The 17,513-nt window shown below is 33.0% G+C and overlaps 1 protein-coding gene across 1 annotated transcript; it reads left to right on the top strand.

Moving 5' to 3' along the window:
- Window positions 1-9,676: 9,676 nt before the first annotated feature.
- LOC123700399 (luciferin 4-monooxygenase-like) lies at window positions 9,677-16,943 on the top strand. The gene is made up of 10 exons (XM_045647609.1): window positions 9,677-9,763; window positions 10,571-10,778; window positions 10,888-11,080; window positions 12,241-12,391; window positions 12,780-12,914; window positions 13,387-13,521; window positions 15,243-15,323; window positions 15,604-15,750; window positions 16,427-16,592; window positions 16,816-16,943. The coding sequence occupies exons 1-10, from the start codon at window positions 9,677-9,679 to the stop codon at window positions 16,941-16,943; spliced, it is 1,431 nt and encodes a 476-aa protein (XP_045503565.1).
- The last annotated feature ends 570 nt before the right edge of the window (window positions 16,944-17,513 follow it).

The raw sequence follows: 17,513 nt of genomic DNA, 5'->3' as shown, positions 1-17,513 counted from the left end.
TGCTTTTACAATATTTATTGAGGGCCTTTATTTTATTTTTCTTTCATTGCACCCATCCACCATTTTGATCTTAATTTTTCACTTGATAAATAGATATTGAATAATTTTTCAGAAAATAAAATCAGTCATCTTGAATCGCGATTTGACCGATGATCCAGAAAAGATTCCGTTATCCGAAGAGAAGAAAAAAGTAAAAACAATGCTCATATTATTATTTACATATATATATCTAATAGGAATCGGTTGCTTCTACCATATAAAGAATGGACAGCGTGAGAGTAAGTAACAAAATATTTTACGATTTGAAATTTAATCTTTACAAATTTCCATCACTGCATAGTATAAAACAAAGTCACTTTCTCTGTCCCTATGCTTAAATCTTTATAACTACGCAAAATATTCTGATGCGGTTTTTATTTAATAGCTAGAGTGGTTCTCGACGAAGGTTTGAGTATATAATTTATTAGGTTTTAGTCAAAGCGGGCGAAGCCGCGTGTGGAACGCTAGTACTCTTAGGGTCGGTGCAAACGGGCCATCGACCATAGGTGACCAGCTACAGCCACTTGACACATTTTTTCATATAATATTAATGTCGCGGATCACTGGTGGCGAATATTCGCTACAGAAATGTCCGCGATATTACGTACTAGCTTTCCGCCCGCGTTTTCGCCCGCGCAGTCAAAGAAAAATCAAAAACGCGCATAGTTCCCGTTCCCGTGGGATTTCCGGGACAAAACCTATCCTTTCTCGGGTATCAAAATATCTCTACACAAAATTTCATGCAAATTGGTTCAGTAGTTAAAGCGCGATTGAGTAACAGACGGACAGACAGAGTTACTTTCGCATTTATAATATGAATTATTAGTATGGATTATATCTGTCAACTGTATGGCGTTATCTTGTAAGTTGTAAATAATTTCAGGATACCATAAAAATGAGATAATAACAAATCAAGTTCCAATATATAAGTTCCATAGTACACTGACATATAAATAGCTGAAATTTTTTATTGAGAAATCCATTTCTCCAAATTCTCTCACTCTTCCAAATTCCATACAATCTTTCCAAATGCTATGTAGGTATAAATAAATTATTTCCAGATCTGGTAACATACCTGTCTACATTTTTCTTTTTAAACTATCTAGTGAACTTTTTGCTATCGGCACACTTCACATTAACTTGCTTCGTTATACCATCTACTTTTGCTACTCTAAACGGAAAGCTAAGGGAAATCGTGAAAGGTATGTCTTTATTATATTTTGTCTTTATTTTTATTTATCACTAGGTTTCCGCCCGCGACTTCGCCCGCGCAGTCAAAGAAAAACCCGCATAGTTCCCGTTCCCGTGGGATTTCCGGGATTGTGTCATATTCCCGGGATAAAAAGTAGCCTATGTCCTTTCACGGGTAACAAAATATCTCCATACCAAATTTCATGAAAATTGGTTCAGTAGTTTAGGCGTGATTGAGTAACAGACAGACAGACAGAATTACTTTCGCATTTATAATATTAAAATAATGTAACAACAATTTAATTGACATTGAAAGTGACGAATCCATACTAATATTATAAAGTAACTCTGTCTGTCTGTCTGTTACTCAATGACGCCTAAACTATTGAACCAATATTCATGAAATTTGGTATGGAGATATTTTGATACCTGAGAAAGGACATAGGCTACTTTTATCCCAGGAAAATGACGCAATCCCGGAAATCCCACGGGAACGGGAACTATGCGGGTTTTTCTTTGCCTGCGCGGGCGAAGTCGCGGGCGGTATGAAATAAAATCATTAATATCCGTTCAGCCAATCTTCTACATACTTGTGTAACTAATTATAAACATTATTTTCTATACATAAGTAATATATTTTAATACGATTTCTTAAAATTTTCCAGAATCCATTCTTCCAATGTCCACCCAAAAATTTGACACAACAGTTCGTACATTTCATCGATGTTATATCGATTTGTGTGTTTGTATTAAACAATTCAACAAAGACTATGGCAGTCTGAGCTTCTTGATGTTTTCTACGATGGTGACGTCACTCATTATCTTGCTATTCAAAATTAGCCTGGTCTGGTATGACAGTAAGTAAATAGTCCTTTTTAAGAAGTTGTCTGGATCATGTTTAATATAAAGTCAAAAAATACCGAGCAAAGCTTGGTTAGGATCTATCATATTAAGAGGAGGCTCCCTAAATATTATGTGAATTTGCATTAATATTCTGAAATAGTCACACATACAATCAAAATGGAACTTTATTATGACTTATTGGGTCTTCTTCTTTCCATGTACAAGATAGTTACGTAATTGTCGGTAACATTTTCGCTCGATTCATTTTTTATTCAAAAATTATGCCTTTTTTAAGGATTATTGCATATTTTTTTAAGATTTACTTGGACTTTATGTTTAAAAAAAAGTTATCAGTAAGAAAATATAGTTTACTGTCCAATCCCAAGATATTTTTTCTCTTGAGATTTTTATTGTTGGTTTGTTGTCCATTGTGAAGAGGCTCCATTACAAAATACGCTAAACAATTGACATTCTGGCACTTTTGACTTCCATTAATGATGGTTTGAACTTGAACGAATTACAAAATTATCTATACATTCAGTGATAAGAGTTTATTTATATTCACAGAGGAGAAGGAGTTGTTCAGCAATTTGGAAATGACTTTCCACATACAAGCAGTACTGTTTCACTTGAGCAGAATATATTACTTTATTGAACCCTGCCATCTGACTAATGAAGAGGTATTTGTTCCATTATAAGGTGTATTAAGGGGAGAGGGGTTCAGAGCACTTTTGTTAAAGTTTTTGCTCATAAGTCTAAAACCTGCACAAATAGCAATGTTATGGTTACTTTTAGGTAATAAAATTAGGTCGTAGGTATTATATTTTTAACCCCCAACGCAAAAGAGCAAGTTATGACCGCTATGTGTGTTTGTGTGTCTGCATGTGCCACCGTAGCTCGCTAACGGGTACCTAATACGAATTAGATGCGGTTCTTTTTTGTAATGCTACATATTTTCCGACGCTCGTTCTTAGATATAGTGTATCAAAATCGATTCATCCATTTACTAGAAGTGAAAAGGAAAAGTTCAAAGTCTGTGAAAGTAGAACAATATGGGAGCGGGATGATAACCACACCCTGGAAATTTTGTACCTATGTGTATTTTGTAGTTTTAAGCTCAGTTTTGTAATAAATTTTGCCATCAGTTTTGTGTTATTTTATTTCTTTACTGTAAAACAATCGGTCAGCGCTTATAGTTTAATTGTTTATGGTAGTATGTTTTCACTCAATAATTGTGTGTTAAGTAGTTACTACTATGCAGTCACTATTCCACGCGGACGAAGTCGCGGGCATAGCTAGTAATAAATATAGTTTAATATAAGTAAAAACACGCTATGTAGAGTAAAAGTTTTGAATTAAATACGTTCGTTAAAAATATAAAATCGAGTCTACCTAAAGGATCAGCCCCCCTAGACAAGTGGCTTTCTATTAGCGTCGTTTGATAGAATCCATACTAATATTATAAATGCGAAAGTAACTCTGTCTGTCTGTCTGTCTGTTACTCAATCACGCCTAAACTACTGAACCAATTTGCATGAAATTTGGTATGGAGATATTTTGATACCCGAGAAAGGACATAGGCTACCTTTTATTGCGAAATATGTACCACGGGCGAAGCCGGGGCGGACCACTAGTAGATTATGAATGTTTAAGATTGACGTAAGCTGTCGATACATTTATGTACAGCTTATGTCAATCTCATACATTCATAATCTATTGACTATTCTATCAAACGTTACGCTAAACGAAAGCTGCCACTTGTCTAACCCCTCAGGACACACAAGCTTACACGAGCAGCTAATAAAAGCGTTTTAAAAAGAGTAGATATTAATAAAGTTATTAGTTAATCACTACATAGTATAAAACAAAGTCGCTTTCTCTGTCCCTATGTCCCTTTGTATGCTTAAATCTTTAAAACTACGCAACGGATTTTGATGCGGTTCTTTTTAATAGGTAGGGTGATTCAAGAGGAAGGTTTTAGTAATTTATTAGGTTTTAGACAAAGCGGGTGAAGCCGCGGGCGGTAAGCTAGTACATGTATAAATCATTTATTGAATAAAACATGTTACACACAAAGACATAAAGATCAAAATTATTTTTCAAAGAAAAACTCGCATAGTACCCGTTCCCGTGGGAATTCCGGGATAAAACTTAATCCTATGTGTTAATCCAAGTTACCCTTTATATGTTTGCTTAATTTCATCGTAATCGGTTCAATAGTATTTGCGTGAAAGAGTAACAAACACAAATACACATCCTCGCAAACTTTCGCATTATTAGTAGGATAGGATAGGATTCATGTTTTTACTACCTCTATTACTATTAATACAATTCAATAATTATTAATAATTCACACTAATACTCTTTTTAAAAGTTTGTGATATGTCATCATCATCATCATCATCATCAGCCCATATATGTTCCCACTGCTGGGACACGGGCCTCCTATGAGGGTACAGGCCATAATCCACCACGCTGGCCAAATGCGGGTTGGCGGATGACACATGTCGTCGAACTTTTTAATTCTTCGACATGTCGGTTTCCTCACGATGTTTTCCTTCACCGTTCGAGTAGTGGTGATGTTACAACATGCGCAGATAAATTGAAAAATCAATTTATTTCCTGCGCACTCACCTGGTCTCGAACCACGGACTTATCGATTCGAAGTCCGAGGTCTCACCACTGAGCCACCACTGCTGCATACATGCACTTGTGATATGTATAACTATATAATATGTAATATTACAGATGGAAATCACGAAGAATCTTCTCAGCCAACTAGCATATCAAGGGAAGGAAATAGGAAAACCAATTCCTGTAACTGTGTGGATGTTTATGAGAAGTCTACTATTAGTTAAGGAAGAATTTGCACCGCTTGGGCTATTCACATTGACGAGGTCTTTGATAACCACGGTACTATCCCTCTATATATATTATAAAAATAAATGTTTGTATGTATATCATTATTTAATAGTAATGTTTTATTCGTTTGATTTTCTTAAGCAAAGTTTTGTGCATGAGCCCACGAAGGTTTACAGAGTACAAAGTCGGGGTGCAGAGCTACTTAATAAATATCATATTTTTAATAAAAATCTTATTTTATTATATTTTTATAATTGTATAATTGAATTTATTCTCAATTCATTTACAGATAACTGGCGTCATAATTACTTATACTGTCGTCGCTCTCCAGTTTCAAATGTATGGGAAATTATTCTTCAAAAATAACTTTAATCGTTTAAAAATAATAATAATAAATACAACATACTTACTTTAATATTCACAGGTTTACCATTAACTAAGAGACGTTTTTAAGCAAGACAAAAAAATATTGTTGCTATCAAAAATATTCTTACCTTGCTTCTGGCAGACCGTTGACACTGTGTAGTGAGAGTCGCAGCGCTGGTGATCTAATAATAATTAGGCATCGAAGTACACAGTGTGTGCACCACAAAGTAGATACCAGCTACGAAGAAGAGATGGCGTACGTCATTTTCTATATAGAATCGGGTGCGCGCCAGTGCGCGGGGGTGAGGGGGACGTTACGCAATGCACCGCCAGTACCGCCACGCCACCTAGAATCGCTTGAATAGCCTGAACTAGAATCTTTGACGCCAGGTCACTGATGGTATCAAGGCAACATTGCCTACAGCATCTCTTCTTAGATCTGTTTTGTTGTGTGCGTGCTCCACGCCCCCTCCAAGTCCCCGCGGCTCTCCAGACACGCACGTGACATAGCCGCAAGCAATTTTACGATTACACATGCTCAAGTGTCGCTTCTCTTCGCGTTAGAGTATATTATATTCTATGCTTCTGCTAACATAAATTTAATAAGATAAATATTTTAACACGTGGTAGTTTTAAATAAAAGCATTTTTCGTCTTTACGATGTGTTTTATTTTAATTTAACTACTTAATAATCTGTGCTTTGTTTAAATAATAGAATCGTGTAATTCCATAATTTTAAATTAATGTACATTCATGTTAAAACTTAAAACTGACAAATGTAATAACTACGTTAAAAAAACCGACTTGAAAAACGGAAAAGCAAAAAATAAAAAAGATTTGATATTATTAATTACTACTTATTATTTAGTTGTAGATACTATTTATTAAATAGGTTTGATGTCCTCCCTCTCCGTGTTCGCCCTAGATTTAAAAGTGTAATTCTTCAGATTATAAATAAAATAACTTAAATAAGTAATACACACACACACACACACACACACACACACACACACACACACTCACACACACACACACACACACACACACACACACACACACACACACACACACACACACACACACACACTGACCCTAACACACACACTCAGTTACACGTCCACTCATTCTCTCACATTGTCACCTACCTTAACAGGCTCAATTTCATTTCTGTTTTTTCAACGGACGTCTATCTATACTAGAATATTATAAAGCTGAAGAGTTTGTTTATAATATGGTCTATGAAAAATCATCATTAAATATTACAGGATATGTAGATGCAGACTGGGCGTCTAATCAGCTAGACCGTCGCTCATATACTGGTTATGTATTTAAATTAGGAAATTCAGCTGTGTCATGGGAAAGCCGAAAACAACGTACTGTGGCTCTTTCAAGCACCGAAGCTGAATACATGGCATTGTGTGAAGGAGCAAAAGAGGCAAAATTTCTTAGAAGTTTTCTTTATGAATGTTTAGGTAAAAATTTATCAGTAACATTGTTCAATGACAGTCAGTCAGCACAAAGCCTTTGTAAAAGTCATGTTAATCATAGCCGTAGTAAACATATTGATATAAAACATCACTTTGTACGACAAATTGTAGAAGATAAAATTGTAATGTTAAAATACTTATCTACTGAAAATATGCCAGCAGATGTTCTAACTAAATGTTTAAGTAAAGATAAACATTTTAATCGTATAAAGAATCTTGGATTACACATTGTTTAGTTTAAGGGCAGGTGTTAGAACTAGTACATAATATATAAACCAAACAATGTTAATTGTCTTAAGTTGTCTGGATAGCTCTTTATTTGTAGCTACTGTCTATGGTTATATTGTTTATTATCTGTGGTCGCGTTATACTTTCTCTTGTACTTCCTCTTGTGTCAACTGTTTTGCTGTGTAACCTGGTTATGAATAAATCTCAGTATATCACACCAAATCACACCAAAGACTCATAAATCAAAGTAACGTTTTTATTTATTTATTTATTTATTACAAAGAACATGTTACATGCGTTTCATTAAGATATATAAGTACATAACAATTATTACACATAAACATAAGGCATATAGGTACATAACAATTATTAGGTACAAACAAACATACTTCCCTCCGTGCTAGTCGCTGACGCCACTGTGTTACAGCAGGGAAGTTTATTATTATTTTAATTTATTTATTTATTTATTTTTTGCAAAATGTACACTACGGTTTATATAATATTATAAATGTTCTCGTTATATAAGTTCTGATGCACATATAAAACTAATGAGTATAAATAATAGTAAGGTAACTTTAAGTAATAGGTTCTAGATGGTACTAGCCACAAACAGTTTTTCTGTCTCGTTGTAGTCGAGGCGAAGCAAAAATTTGTCCAAAGATTTACTGCAAAGGTACTCATGTCTAGGTCTACTCATGTCTTTTATTTTAATTTTATTGTTAATATAATTATACAAATAGGAAGCAATATAATATGCAAAATTTTTCGCAAAACGAGTTTTACAACCCGGCGCACAGTAGATCTCTTCAATGCGGGTTTTTCTTTTTGTAACAACGGTAGAAGATGGAAGAGCTTTGTGCTGCTCCAGGACTATTACTTTTATAAACAATTGCCTCACAGTCAGAACGCGGCATTCGTTGTACAAGAGATTTGTTGGATATCTAAACGGCTTAAATTGCAGTACTTTTAAGATACATCTCTGTGTGCGTTCAAGCTTAAGAAGTGTTGTTTTATTTGCTCCACCCCAAGCCGAGATACCATAATTAAGGAGTGATTGGCATAAAGACTGGTAGACGATTTTGTTCGTGGTTTCATCTTTAAGTCGTCTTATTTTTTTAAAAATTGGGATAAGTTTACGTATTCTACTTTTTAAATCATCTATTTGCGGCTTCCAGCTTAAGTTTTTATCTATTGTTATCCCTAAGTATTTTATAGTATCGACAGGACAAAGAGTATAGCAATCGCAGTTTCCTACATTTAAGCACGTATGCGCCTTTATGGTAAAATTATGGGGAGGTCTGGTATTATTTTTAAGAGAAAAATTTATTTATTTAGTTTTTGTAAAATTTAAAGTTAAAAGATTATGATTTAGCCAATTTATTACCGATCGCATGCCTGATTCAGCTGCCAAACGAGCAGATTCCCATGTCTCCCCTTGAAAAACAATAACAGTATCATCAGCAAAACTTATTATCTTCGCGTCAGGTATATGTAGATTACATAGGTCATTTAGGTATATTAAAAAGAGCGTAGGGCCGAGTACCGATCCCTGAGGAACGCCAAAATTTATGGACCGCTTTTGGCTCTGTACATCACCAATTTTAACAAATTGAGTCCTATTTGATAAATAATCTCTAAACAATTCTAGCGGAGTACCACGGATTCCTATTGATTCAAGTTTTGCCAGGAGCAGGGGGACAGAGACAGTATCGAACGCTTTCGCCAGATCCAAAAAAACACCCAAACATTTTATCTTCCTGTCTAGGTTGTTAGCGATAAGAGACACAAGAGTATTGATAGCATCACTGGTCGATTTTTTTGCACGAAATCCAAATTGGTTAATTGAAAGTATGCAATTCTTTTCCAAGTAATTAACGAGACGCTTATTAATAAGCTTCTCCAGAACCTTTGATATGGTTGGCAAAAGTGAGATGGGGCGATAGTTGGTTATACTGTCTCTGTCTCCCGACTTGTAGATCGGCACAACTTGAGATTGCTTTAAACGATCAGGAAACACACCCGATGATAAGCATATATTGCATAATTGCGTGATCGGTTGGCCAAATATAGCAAGATTTTTCTTTAAGAAAATAGATGATATGCCATCATATCCTGAAGCATAAGTGTTTTTTAAAGCCAAAATTGTACTATTAACCTCCAATATATCTGTTTCCAATAAAACAAATGAATTGATATCAAGTTAATCTGTTGTTATTTTCCCATAAACCCATAAAAAACAAACAAAAAAAAGATCATGTAAATCGGTTCAGAAACCTCTGCGTAATCGGTGTACTTACATAAAAAAAATATATGTATACCAGCCGAATTGATAACCAACTCCTTTTTTTAAGTCGGTTAAAAACTTCGGTCGGTTCAATGAATGTACCTTGGCAGGATAACGGAAAACTCTAATAAAGCAAGAAAACCCGTAAAGTAAGTTCATAATTCTTAAAACATTTTATCTTAATAGTTAATTCCAACCTAAATCTATAAATTATTTAAAACTAAGTACGTAATAATTTTTCTTTATTATTCACTTTACTGTTTATTTTATCTAAATGACCCTTAAATTACTATAATAGAACCCAATTAGTTACTCATTATTCAAGTGTCAGTTAATCATAGACACGGTTTAATAAAGAAAGTTCTTCAATTTCAAAATGTTTGAAAACGCTCTGAGATCAGATTTTCACCTCGGCCATGTTTTGATGAAAAATATGCAACAACATTCTGATCTGCTTTGTCAGGTAAGTACATTTTATAGATCAACTTATCAATTATTTTAATTCGTGTTTTAGGGTTTTTTTTTTATAATAGGATTATTGTTATATTGATATAATATCTTGATGTGATCATAATTATACAAAGTTATTCACTAGATCCGACCCATTCAGCTTCATTAGAACGAATTTTTAATATTGAATTATGAATTATTATCTACAATAACAACTGCTACTACTGTTACTTTAAGAGGAGGCTCCCTTTTAATGTAAATTTGCATAAATATTCTGAAATATTCACATATATGTATATGACTTATTGGGTCATGTACAAGATAGTTACGTAATTGTTACATTTTCGCGCGATTCATTTTTTATTCAAAAATTATGCCTTTTTAAGAATTATTACATTTTTTTATGATTTACTTGAACTTTATGTCTAAAATAAATGTTAATAGTAAGAAAATATAGTTTACCATCCAATCCCAAGATATTTTATGGTATTGATTATTTTTTCTCTAGGTTAATTATTACTTTCGTTATATAAACGAAATAAGAATTGAGACTTACGAGATTTAGTTTCGAGCTCGAACGCGATCAAAGAGCGCACGCGATATTCAACTTCATTACGGCTAGGCGGTCTAATCGGTCTCTCAGTGCCAGAAATTATTTTAGAGTGCCTGGTCTTATACACAATTCATTAAATACGGATATTTTTATGAAATTTTCCACGTTTTCACTCCCTTTCACTATTACATTATATAAACTTCCTTCCTTCCTTCAATAATACCAATTACATTATTTCTGTTTCCAAAAAATTATAATATATTCTAGATTGATGGAGCAACAGGAGAAGCAGAGACATTTGGCTCGGTTCTAAGCCGTTCTATTAAATTGGCCAAATGCCTTCGTAACTTTGGTCTAAAGGTTGGTGACGTGGTAGCAGTTGGTGGATGGAATCACTTGGATATGAGTATACCCATGTATAGCGCCATTTTTAATGGCATGATTAGTTTTGGTGTTTCTCCTTATTATAAATATCGTAAGTACATTATTAGGACAACTCTATTTTTTTAGTAAATGGTAAATGTGAGATAGGAGGTTTGTGAATTTGATTCAGTATTTATATCGGGCGTATTTTATATTTACAGATGAGATTAAAGATCTTTTCGCTATAACAAAACCAAAAATAGCGTTTTGTGAAAGAAACTTCTTTGAAACGTATAAGAAAGTGGAACAAGACTTGAAATTGAACACAAAAATTGTTGCATTTGGACATGGATACAAAGCATGGTCAGAATTCATTAAAAAATATGACGACGACAAAGCAGAGGGAAAATTTAAGTAAGACATTTTATCACTTTGGCAAAGCAATATTACAAAAACTGTTAGATATCTCGTAACTGCTGTTACTTGGTGGTCTTAATCGGATAAACCTTGTTTAAAACACACGGTGAAGATACTATAATATTTTATGTTAAGATTCTCTTCTATAAAATATTACAGTATCTTAAGGTATCCGGTATCAGCGTTCTGACCATCATTTTTCTTTTTGTCATTGCGTACCTACTAAGACCCCTGTAGAACCGCCATCCTGTTACAAATGACCCGAAACACTGACACAAAATTTCGGGTACTTACTTACTGTACTGTTACTTTACTACTGTTACCTTTATCTTCTTTACCTTTTTCCATTTTGGTTCCTCAATTTATAGGATTGCAGAAATCGATCCAGACAACACTTGCCAATTTCTTATATGTACAAGTGGAAGCACGGGTAAAACAAAGGCTGTTGCTTTCACCCAAACGCCAATATATACGAAATGTATACATGATATTAGAAAATATTTTGATATAATGGACATCATGTGAGTAAAAGGGAGGATAAGGTTTTATTTATTTTTTAAAAGCAAATTCCAACATTTCTTTTTTTAACCGTTTACAAACGGTTCAGAAAGCAGTTTACCGTTGACACGTTGAACTGCTTTCCGAACGTTTAAAATTATTATCAGCCAATTTAGTAAATGTAGTGCTAAGCGATAAACTCGAGAACGGCTGGACCGATTTTCGTTAATTATTTTTTTTTATAATATTCCTAAGTAAGAGAAAGGTTCTAATTATTTCTACCTAACTAATATATCTTTTTTTTGTCTGTTGTCTTTTTTAATGTTATTTAATTTAAACACCACCTATCTCATTCTATTGCATAAAACTAATCCTATCCAAAGGTTGTCTGGCAGAGATCGCTTGAAAGCGATAAGGCCGCCTATTTAACATATTGTGTCTTATATATATTATATTATGTTTTTCACTTTTCTTTTTCTTATCTTCTTTACCTGTGTGTGTTAAATAAAGAATTTTGTATTGTATTGTATTGAAAACGTAAACTTACCACGGGCGAAACGAGGCGGACCGCTCTTTTATATAAATACCAAGATACATCTAACAATACATTTTCTAAGAACTTGGTATATGTAGTTTATATTAATATGCTTTTCTTTTAGAAGGGGAACAAATTCGTTACAATTATCACCAGTAAATGCAATAGGGAATTACGTTGCATTAATTTCATTACCTCTTCTGGGACAGTGCAAACTTCAAAGTTCCATTCTCAATAATATAGATATTATTATTAACATGATCAATAAATATAAGGTATGTACATTGTACATATATCTTTTATATTTTTTCTTTATTAAAGACTAGCTGTGCCGCGCGGTTTCACCCGCGTGGCTCCGCTCCTGTTGGTCTTAGCGTGATAAGATATAGCCTATATTACTCGTGGATAATGTAGCTTTCGAATGGTGAAAGAATTTTTAAAATCGGTCCAGTAGTTTATGAGCCTTTTCATTACAATCAAACAAACAAACAAAGTTTTCCTCTTTATAATATTAGTGTAGATAACTATATTTTCATCACGTATTTTTCAGGAAATTTTCGAACTCCTAGCAATTTTTGAATTCAAAAATAAATTTAGTACATACCTAAGAGATGTTGCTGTCGATGTATTAAAATATGAACTATATAATTATTTTAATTTCAGCCGATATCTACTTATCTAAATCCCCACATATTGGCAGAGGTTATCAAAAGGAAAGACCAAGTTGATCTCACTTGTTTCGGTGTAATCGCAGGAGTTGGGGAAAAAATTAATGATCAATTATTTTTGGAAGTAAAGGTATGTTTAAGACTAATTCTAAATATAAATAAATCCTATTTTTTTACCGATCATATTAAACTTTGATAAGAAAAAGAGGGAATAGGTTTTTTTCCAATAATATAGATACTGGCTTCCGTCCACGACTTTGTTCGTGCATCCCCGTTTCCGCAAGAATTTCGGGAAATCCTTTCTTAGGGGACGCCAACGTTATGACATCTACCTGCATGCCAACAGCCCGATACGTCCAGTGGTTTGGGCTGTGCGTTGATAGATCACTATATCAGTCACCTTTGAGTTTTATATCTATATATAGAGATAGATTTTTTTTTAATAATCTTCACCGTATATTATTCAGAAGTGCAATCTTAATGTTGAATAATAATTATAAACAATAAACTGTATTGGAAATGTATTTTGTACTCATGATGATTGTCAAAAGATGAGATAGTGATTACAAACAAACACTATACAATTTTTGTTATCTTTTTAGAATTGTATGAGGGAAGATTCAAGGCTATTTGAAAATGTAGGGCAAACGGAAACCGTTGGACATATCTTTAACTATACTGAGGGGTGTCCACTTGGTAGCTGTGGAAAATCCTTACTACCATGTTTTAGTCATAAGGTATGATTTATTATTTTGATATTGAATACATGAGTCTTAGATTACAAAATAAAAGACAGATGGAGCGTTGCCGAACTAAACCGAATAATTTATCGTCATTTTCAATAAAGCTATGTGTGCTGTCATTTCGCCGCTGCACCGTACGTACACGGTGCTTCTGTGTGCGTGTAATGTTGCCAGATATTGAAAAATTTCCCAAATTTTTCCCCGACTACGGAAAAAAGAGGGTTATGTTTTTCGAGTTTATGGATGTATGTATAATATTTCTTTGACACGCCCTGCAGTATAAACCGTTGGACCGATTTTGAGTTGTGAGGTTTCATTGCAATGATCTGAATTATTATGTTAGTGGCGGTAGTGACGTAGGCTATATACATAAATGAGAAGTCAAGTTTTAATTTTTATTTAAATTCTTTTATTACATAAAGTACCTGCCTACTAAAGTTATATATGGACAAAATAATTGTATTCCATTTTTTATTAAATAAATTACATAAAAAAAGTTTCAATATTAACTATAATAATTATATTATTTTTTATTTTTCATAATATATTAATACGAATAGCGGTAGTTTTTAGTCGAGAATACGGGACATTTTATTTTCATCATATCCATCATGGAGTTCACATAAATTAAATCGCTAGCGAAAACGACTATGACTTTTTTAAGCTTTATAAAAGTAACAAAATAATGTATTATGCTTATTAAAATAATCTAATAATGATCATGAACTACAGGTTCAAGGTGCACTATACAAATAATCACATTCACGATCGAAAAATACAACAGCATTACCCTGAAGATCTTTTAACCGTTTTACCGTTTTACCAATAAAAATGGCAAATTCATTTTCAAAATACTGGCAACATACGTTGAAGTTTTGTATTCCTTCATATCTGTAAAATTATTATTCGTATTAAAGAAATAAATCAGCCAAATAATCTACAGAAACCTGTGAAACGAAGTTTTATCTTTTTTTTGTTTTCGGGAACAAATTTTACAGCGTTTTATTATCACAAGACGGCATTTATTTACTAAAATTGCAAACCCTTTTTGACGTATTGCATGACACTTTATGCGCTATAGCACTGGTGCAGCGACGTATTTGTTTTTGATTTCGTATTTTCTTTGACAAGGGCGACGGGTGGTTGTCATGCTCCATCTGTACTTTATTTTGTAATCTAAGACATGAGTATATAGTTTTTGATTTGGTTTTGAATGATTTACCTTTACACAATGAAGAGATACCTTTAACATAAGAGTTAGTTAGATAATTCAAACTCAAACATTTATTTATTCAATTAGACTTCTTTTAGAAGCACTTTTGAAACGTCATTACATATTTTAACATTTACCACCGATTCGGAAAGCAGTATCTATGGAGAAGAATCGGCAAAAAACTCCATAGTTGCTCTTTTTAATCATGTCAGTTCTACAATTTAATTTTACAAAATACATTATATGTACATTATAATCATAATATGCCAAAGATTTAATTTAATTTTAATCATGTCTTTATTTCTTTCAAAAAATAATTAACGATTTAACGATTATGTGACTTACCAATAAAATTTATATACATACCTACCATAGAAATGTATATTCTGGTTCAGACTTAAATTTGTGAATAAATAAAGAATGTAAAATATTTTTGTGTGGCAAGCATCGAGTGATGACTTTTTTTTACTTTTTTTAATATGAGTCATTCCTTTGTTTTTAGCTAGTAGATCCCGAATCGGGGAATGAAGTAACGGAACCCAACGTACTTGGAGAAATGTGGATTAAAGGACCATGCCTCAAGGTCTTATGAAGCTATTTTAGTAACTCAGCCCTCGGAATCACAGACACAATAGAAAATCTATTGTGTCGTGGACCGATCGGGCCGCTCAGGGCTCAATGGATTAATTATATCGCTGTCAAAATCATCAAAATAATACAATACCAAAAATATTACTGTAATTTATTGTCCATAGTTAAATTCATCATTATCAGCCCATATACGATCTCACTGCTGAGACACAAGCCTATTATGAGGATAATTTTCATAGTTAAATTTAAAAAATAGATATTTATAATTACAGGAATACTACAATGATCCCGAAGAAACGCAGAAAGTTTTTTCTGAAGATGGGTATTTCAAAACAGGTGATCTGTACTACAGAGATGAAAATGGCTTTTATTATTTCGGCAATAGAATTAAAACAATAATTAAATGGAAAGGTTGTTCAGTAAGTTACATTTTACACAAAATAGGTTAAGTAAGTTTCAGGTCCAACATTGCCAAAATATCAGAAATAGATATTTAATGATCCCCATTGAATTATAAATAAATAAATAAAATTGTTTATTTCTTTTAAACAAGTTTTCATCTCGGGTTGGAGGTAAGTGCCTTCATAGTGATAAATTTCACTTGTGTTAGAAGGCGCTTCTCTTCCATAACAATTACTAGGCATTAACAATTAAAAGAAAGCTTAAAAAATAAGGTAATACATAAAAATAAAAATACTCTAAAAATTGGTAGAATGGATTTGTGTGTGTGTGTGTGTGTATGTGTGTGTGTGTGTGTGTGTGTGTGTGTATGTGTGCGTGTGCGTGTGTGTGTGTGTGTGTGTGTGTGTGTGTGTGAGTGTGTGTGGGTGTATGTGTGTTCGCATGTTATTGTTTGTGTAATGTACAAGAATTAAAGAAATGTGATTTTTTTATTTTATTTAACATCTTCATTTTACTCCCTTCTATTTACATGTTTTTAAAATGTCTTCTGCTTCTGTATAACTAATTATAAAAAATTGAACTTGTTCAGAAATATAGGAAAGTTAAAATTCAATATTGTTGTAATAAAGTAAATAGACATTTACAAAAACATAAAATAATATAAAATTAATGGAATAATTTGTACCTATATAGGTATTTCCTGGACAAATAGAGGATGTAATACGTACTCATGAAGGTGTTAAAGACGTTTGTGTGGTTGGTATTGCTCATCCAGAAGATGGAGAAAGACCAACAGCGTGTGTTATACGAGAAGAACTGTCATGTGTAACTGCACAGGAAATCAAAGATCTTGTTATTGGTACGCATGTATTATATTTTTTCTGATCGCTTTTCACAATCCTGCCATCCATATCCAGATTATATAAAAATATAGATGCTCAATGCTCATCCAGATTCTAGAACGAGAGAATTATGAGTTCTGCAAAAATCTTTTTGTTTCTTAAGTTGGGTACTTTTATTCTAGTTCTTCATCCCACATTGAAAAAAATTTGATCACAACATCATTTTATTTTAATTTACAGAAAAATTATCAGTGAACAAGGAACTGCGCGGAGGTGTTGCGTTTTTCAAGGAATTTCCAATGACTGCTACAGGGAAAATAGCAAGAAAAACTCTTGTAGATATTGTCTCAAATACTACGAGAGAATAAGATAGAAAACATGTTTTATTTAGGGATATTTATTTTATTTAACAACAATTATTTTATTTAACCTTACAATTATTAAATTAAATAAAACTATACATGCATGGATCACAGTTTCATTACTTTCGATACAAGTGTCGAGTATTTGTGGCGAAGAGCAGTACCTAGATAATAAAAAAGAAGATCCATATTTTGGAAATCATGTTATGTATTAAATCTATAATAAATCTGTAGAAGGGTCAATTCTGTACATTGAAAATATTGAAAAATAAATAGCAGGGGGTGGTACTGGATCGATACCATACCTACATTACATGTGATTAAAAAAAAATTTTGTCTGTCTTTCTGTCTGTCTGTATATGCTGACATCACGTGAAAAGTAACGGTTCGATTTCGATGAAACTTGGTATAATGATACCTTATTATCCTAGGCATAAAATAGGATACTTTTTATCCTGGAAAAAATACGTGGAAAAAAAAATCTTAATGTTTCTGTTTTATCCATAGACGTTGTTCTGTAGAACCGCGAACACACGTTGCGTTACCCGCAGTGGATTCTTTTTTTTTAATAAGATG

Source organism: Colias croceus, chromosome 19 (assembly GCF_905220415.1).
Source record: "Colias croceus chromosome 19, ilColCroc2.1".
NCBI lineage: Eukaryota > Metazoa > Arthropoda > Insecta > Lepidoptera > Pieridae > Colias > Colias croceus.
The sequence above is the reverse complement of the archived record's forward strand: the minus strand, read 5'-3'. Positions and strand labels throughout refer to the sequence as shown.

Excerpts from the sequence above, each read along its gene's own strand:
- LOC123700399 (XM_045647609.1), top strand. The coding sequence starts at position 9,677 with ATGTTTGAAAACGCTCTGAGATCAGATTTTCACCTCGGCCATGTTTTG. Across the intron at positions 10,779-10,887 it reads TTCTCCTTATTATAAATATC|ATGAGATTAAAGATCTTTTC; the intron begins GTAAGTACATTA and ends TTATATTTACAG. Across the intron at positions 12,915-13,386 it reads AATTATTTTTGGAAGTAAAG|AATTGTATGAGGGAAGATTC; the intron begins GTATGTTTAAGA and ends TTATCTTTTTAG.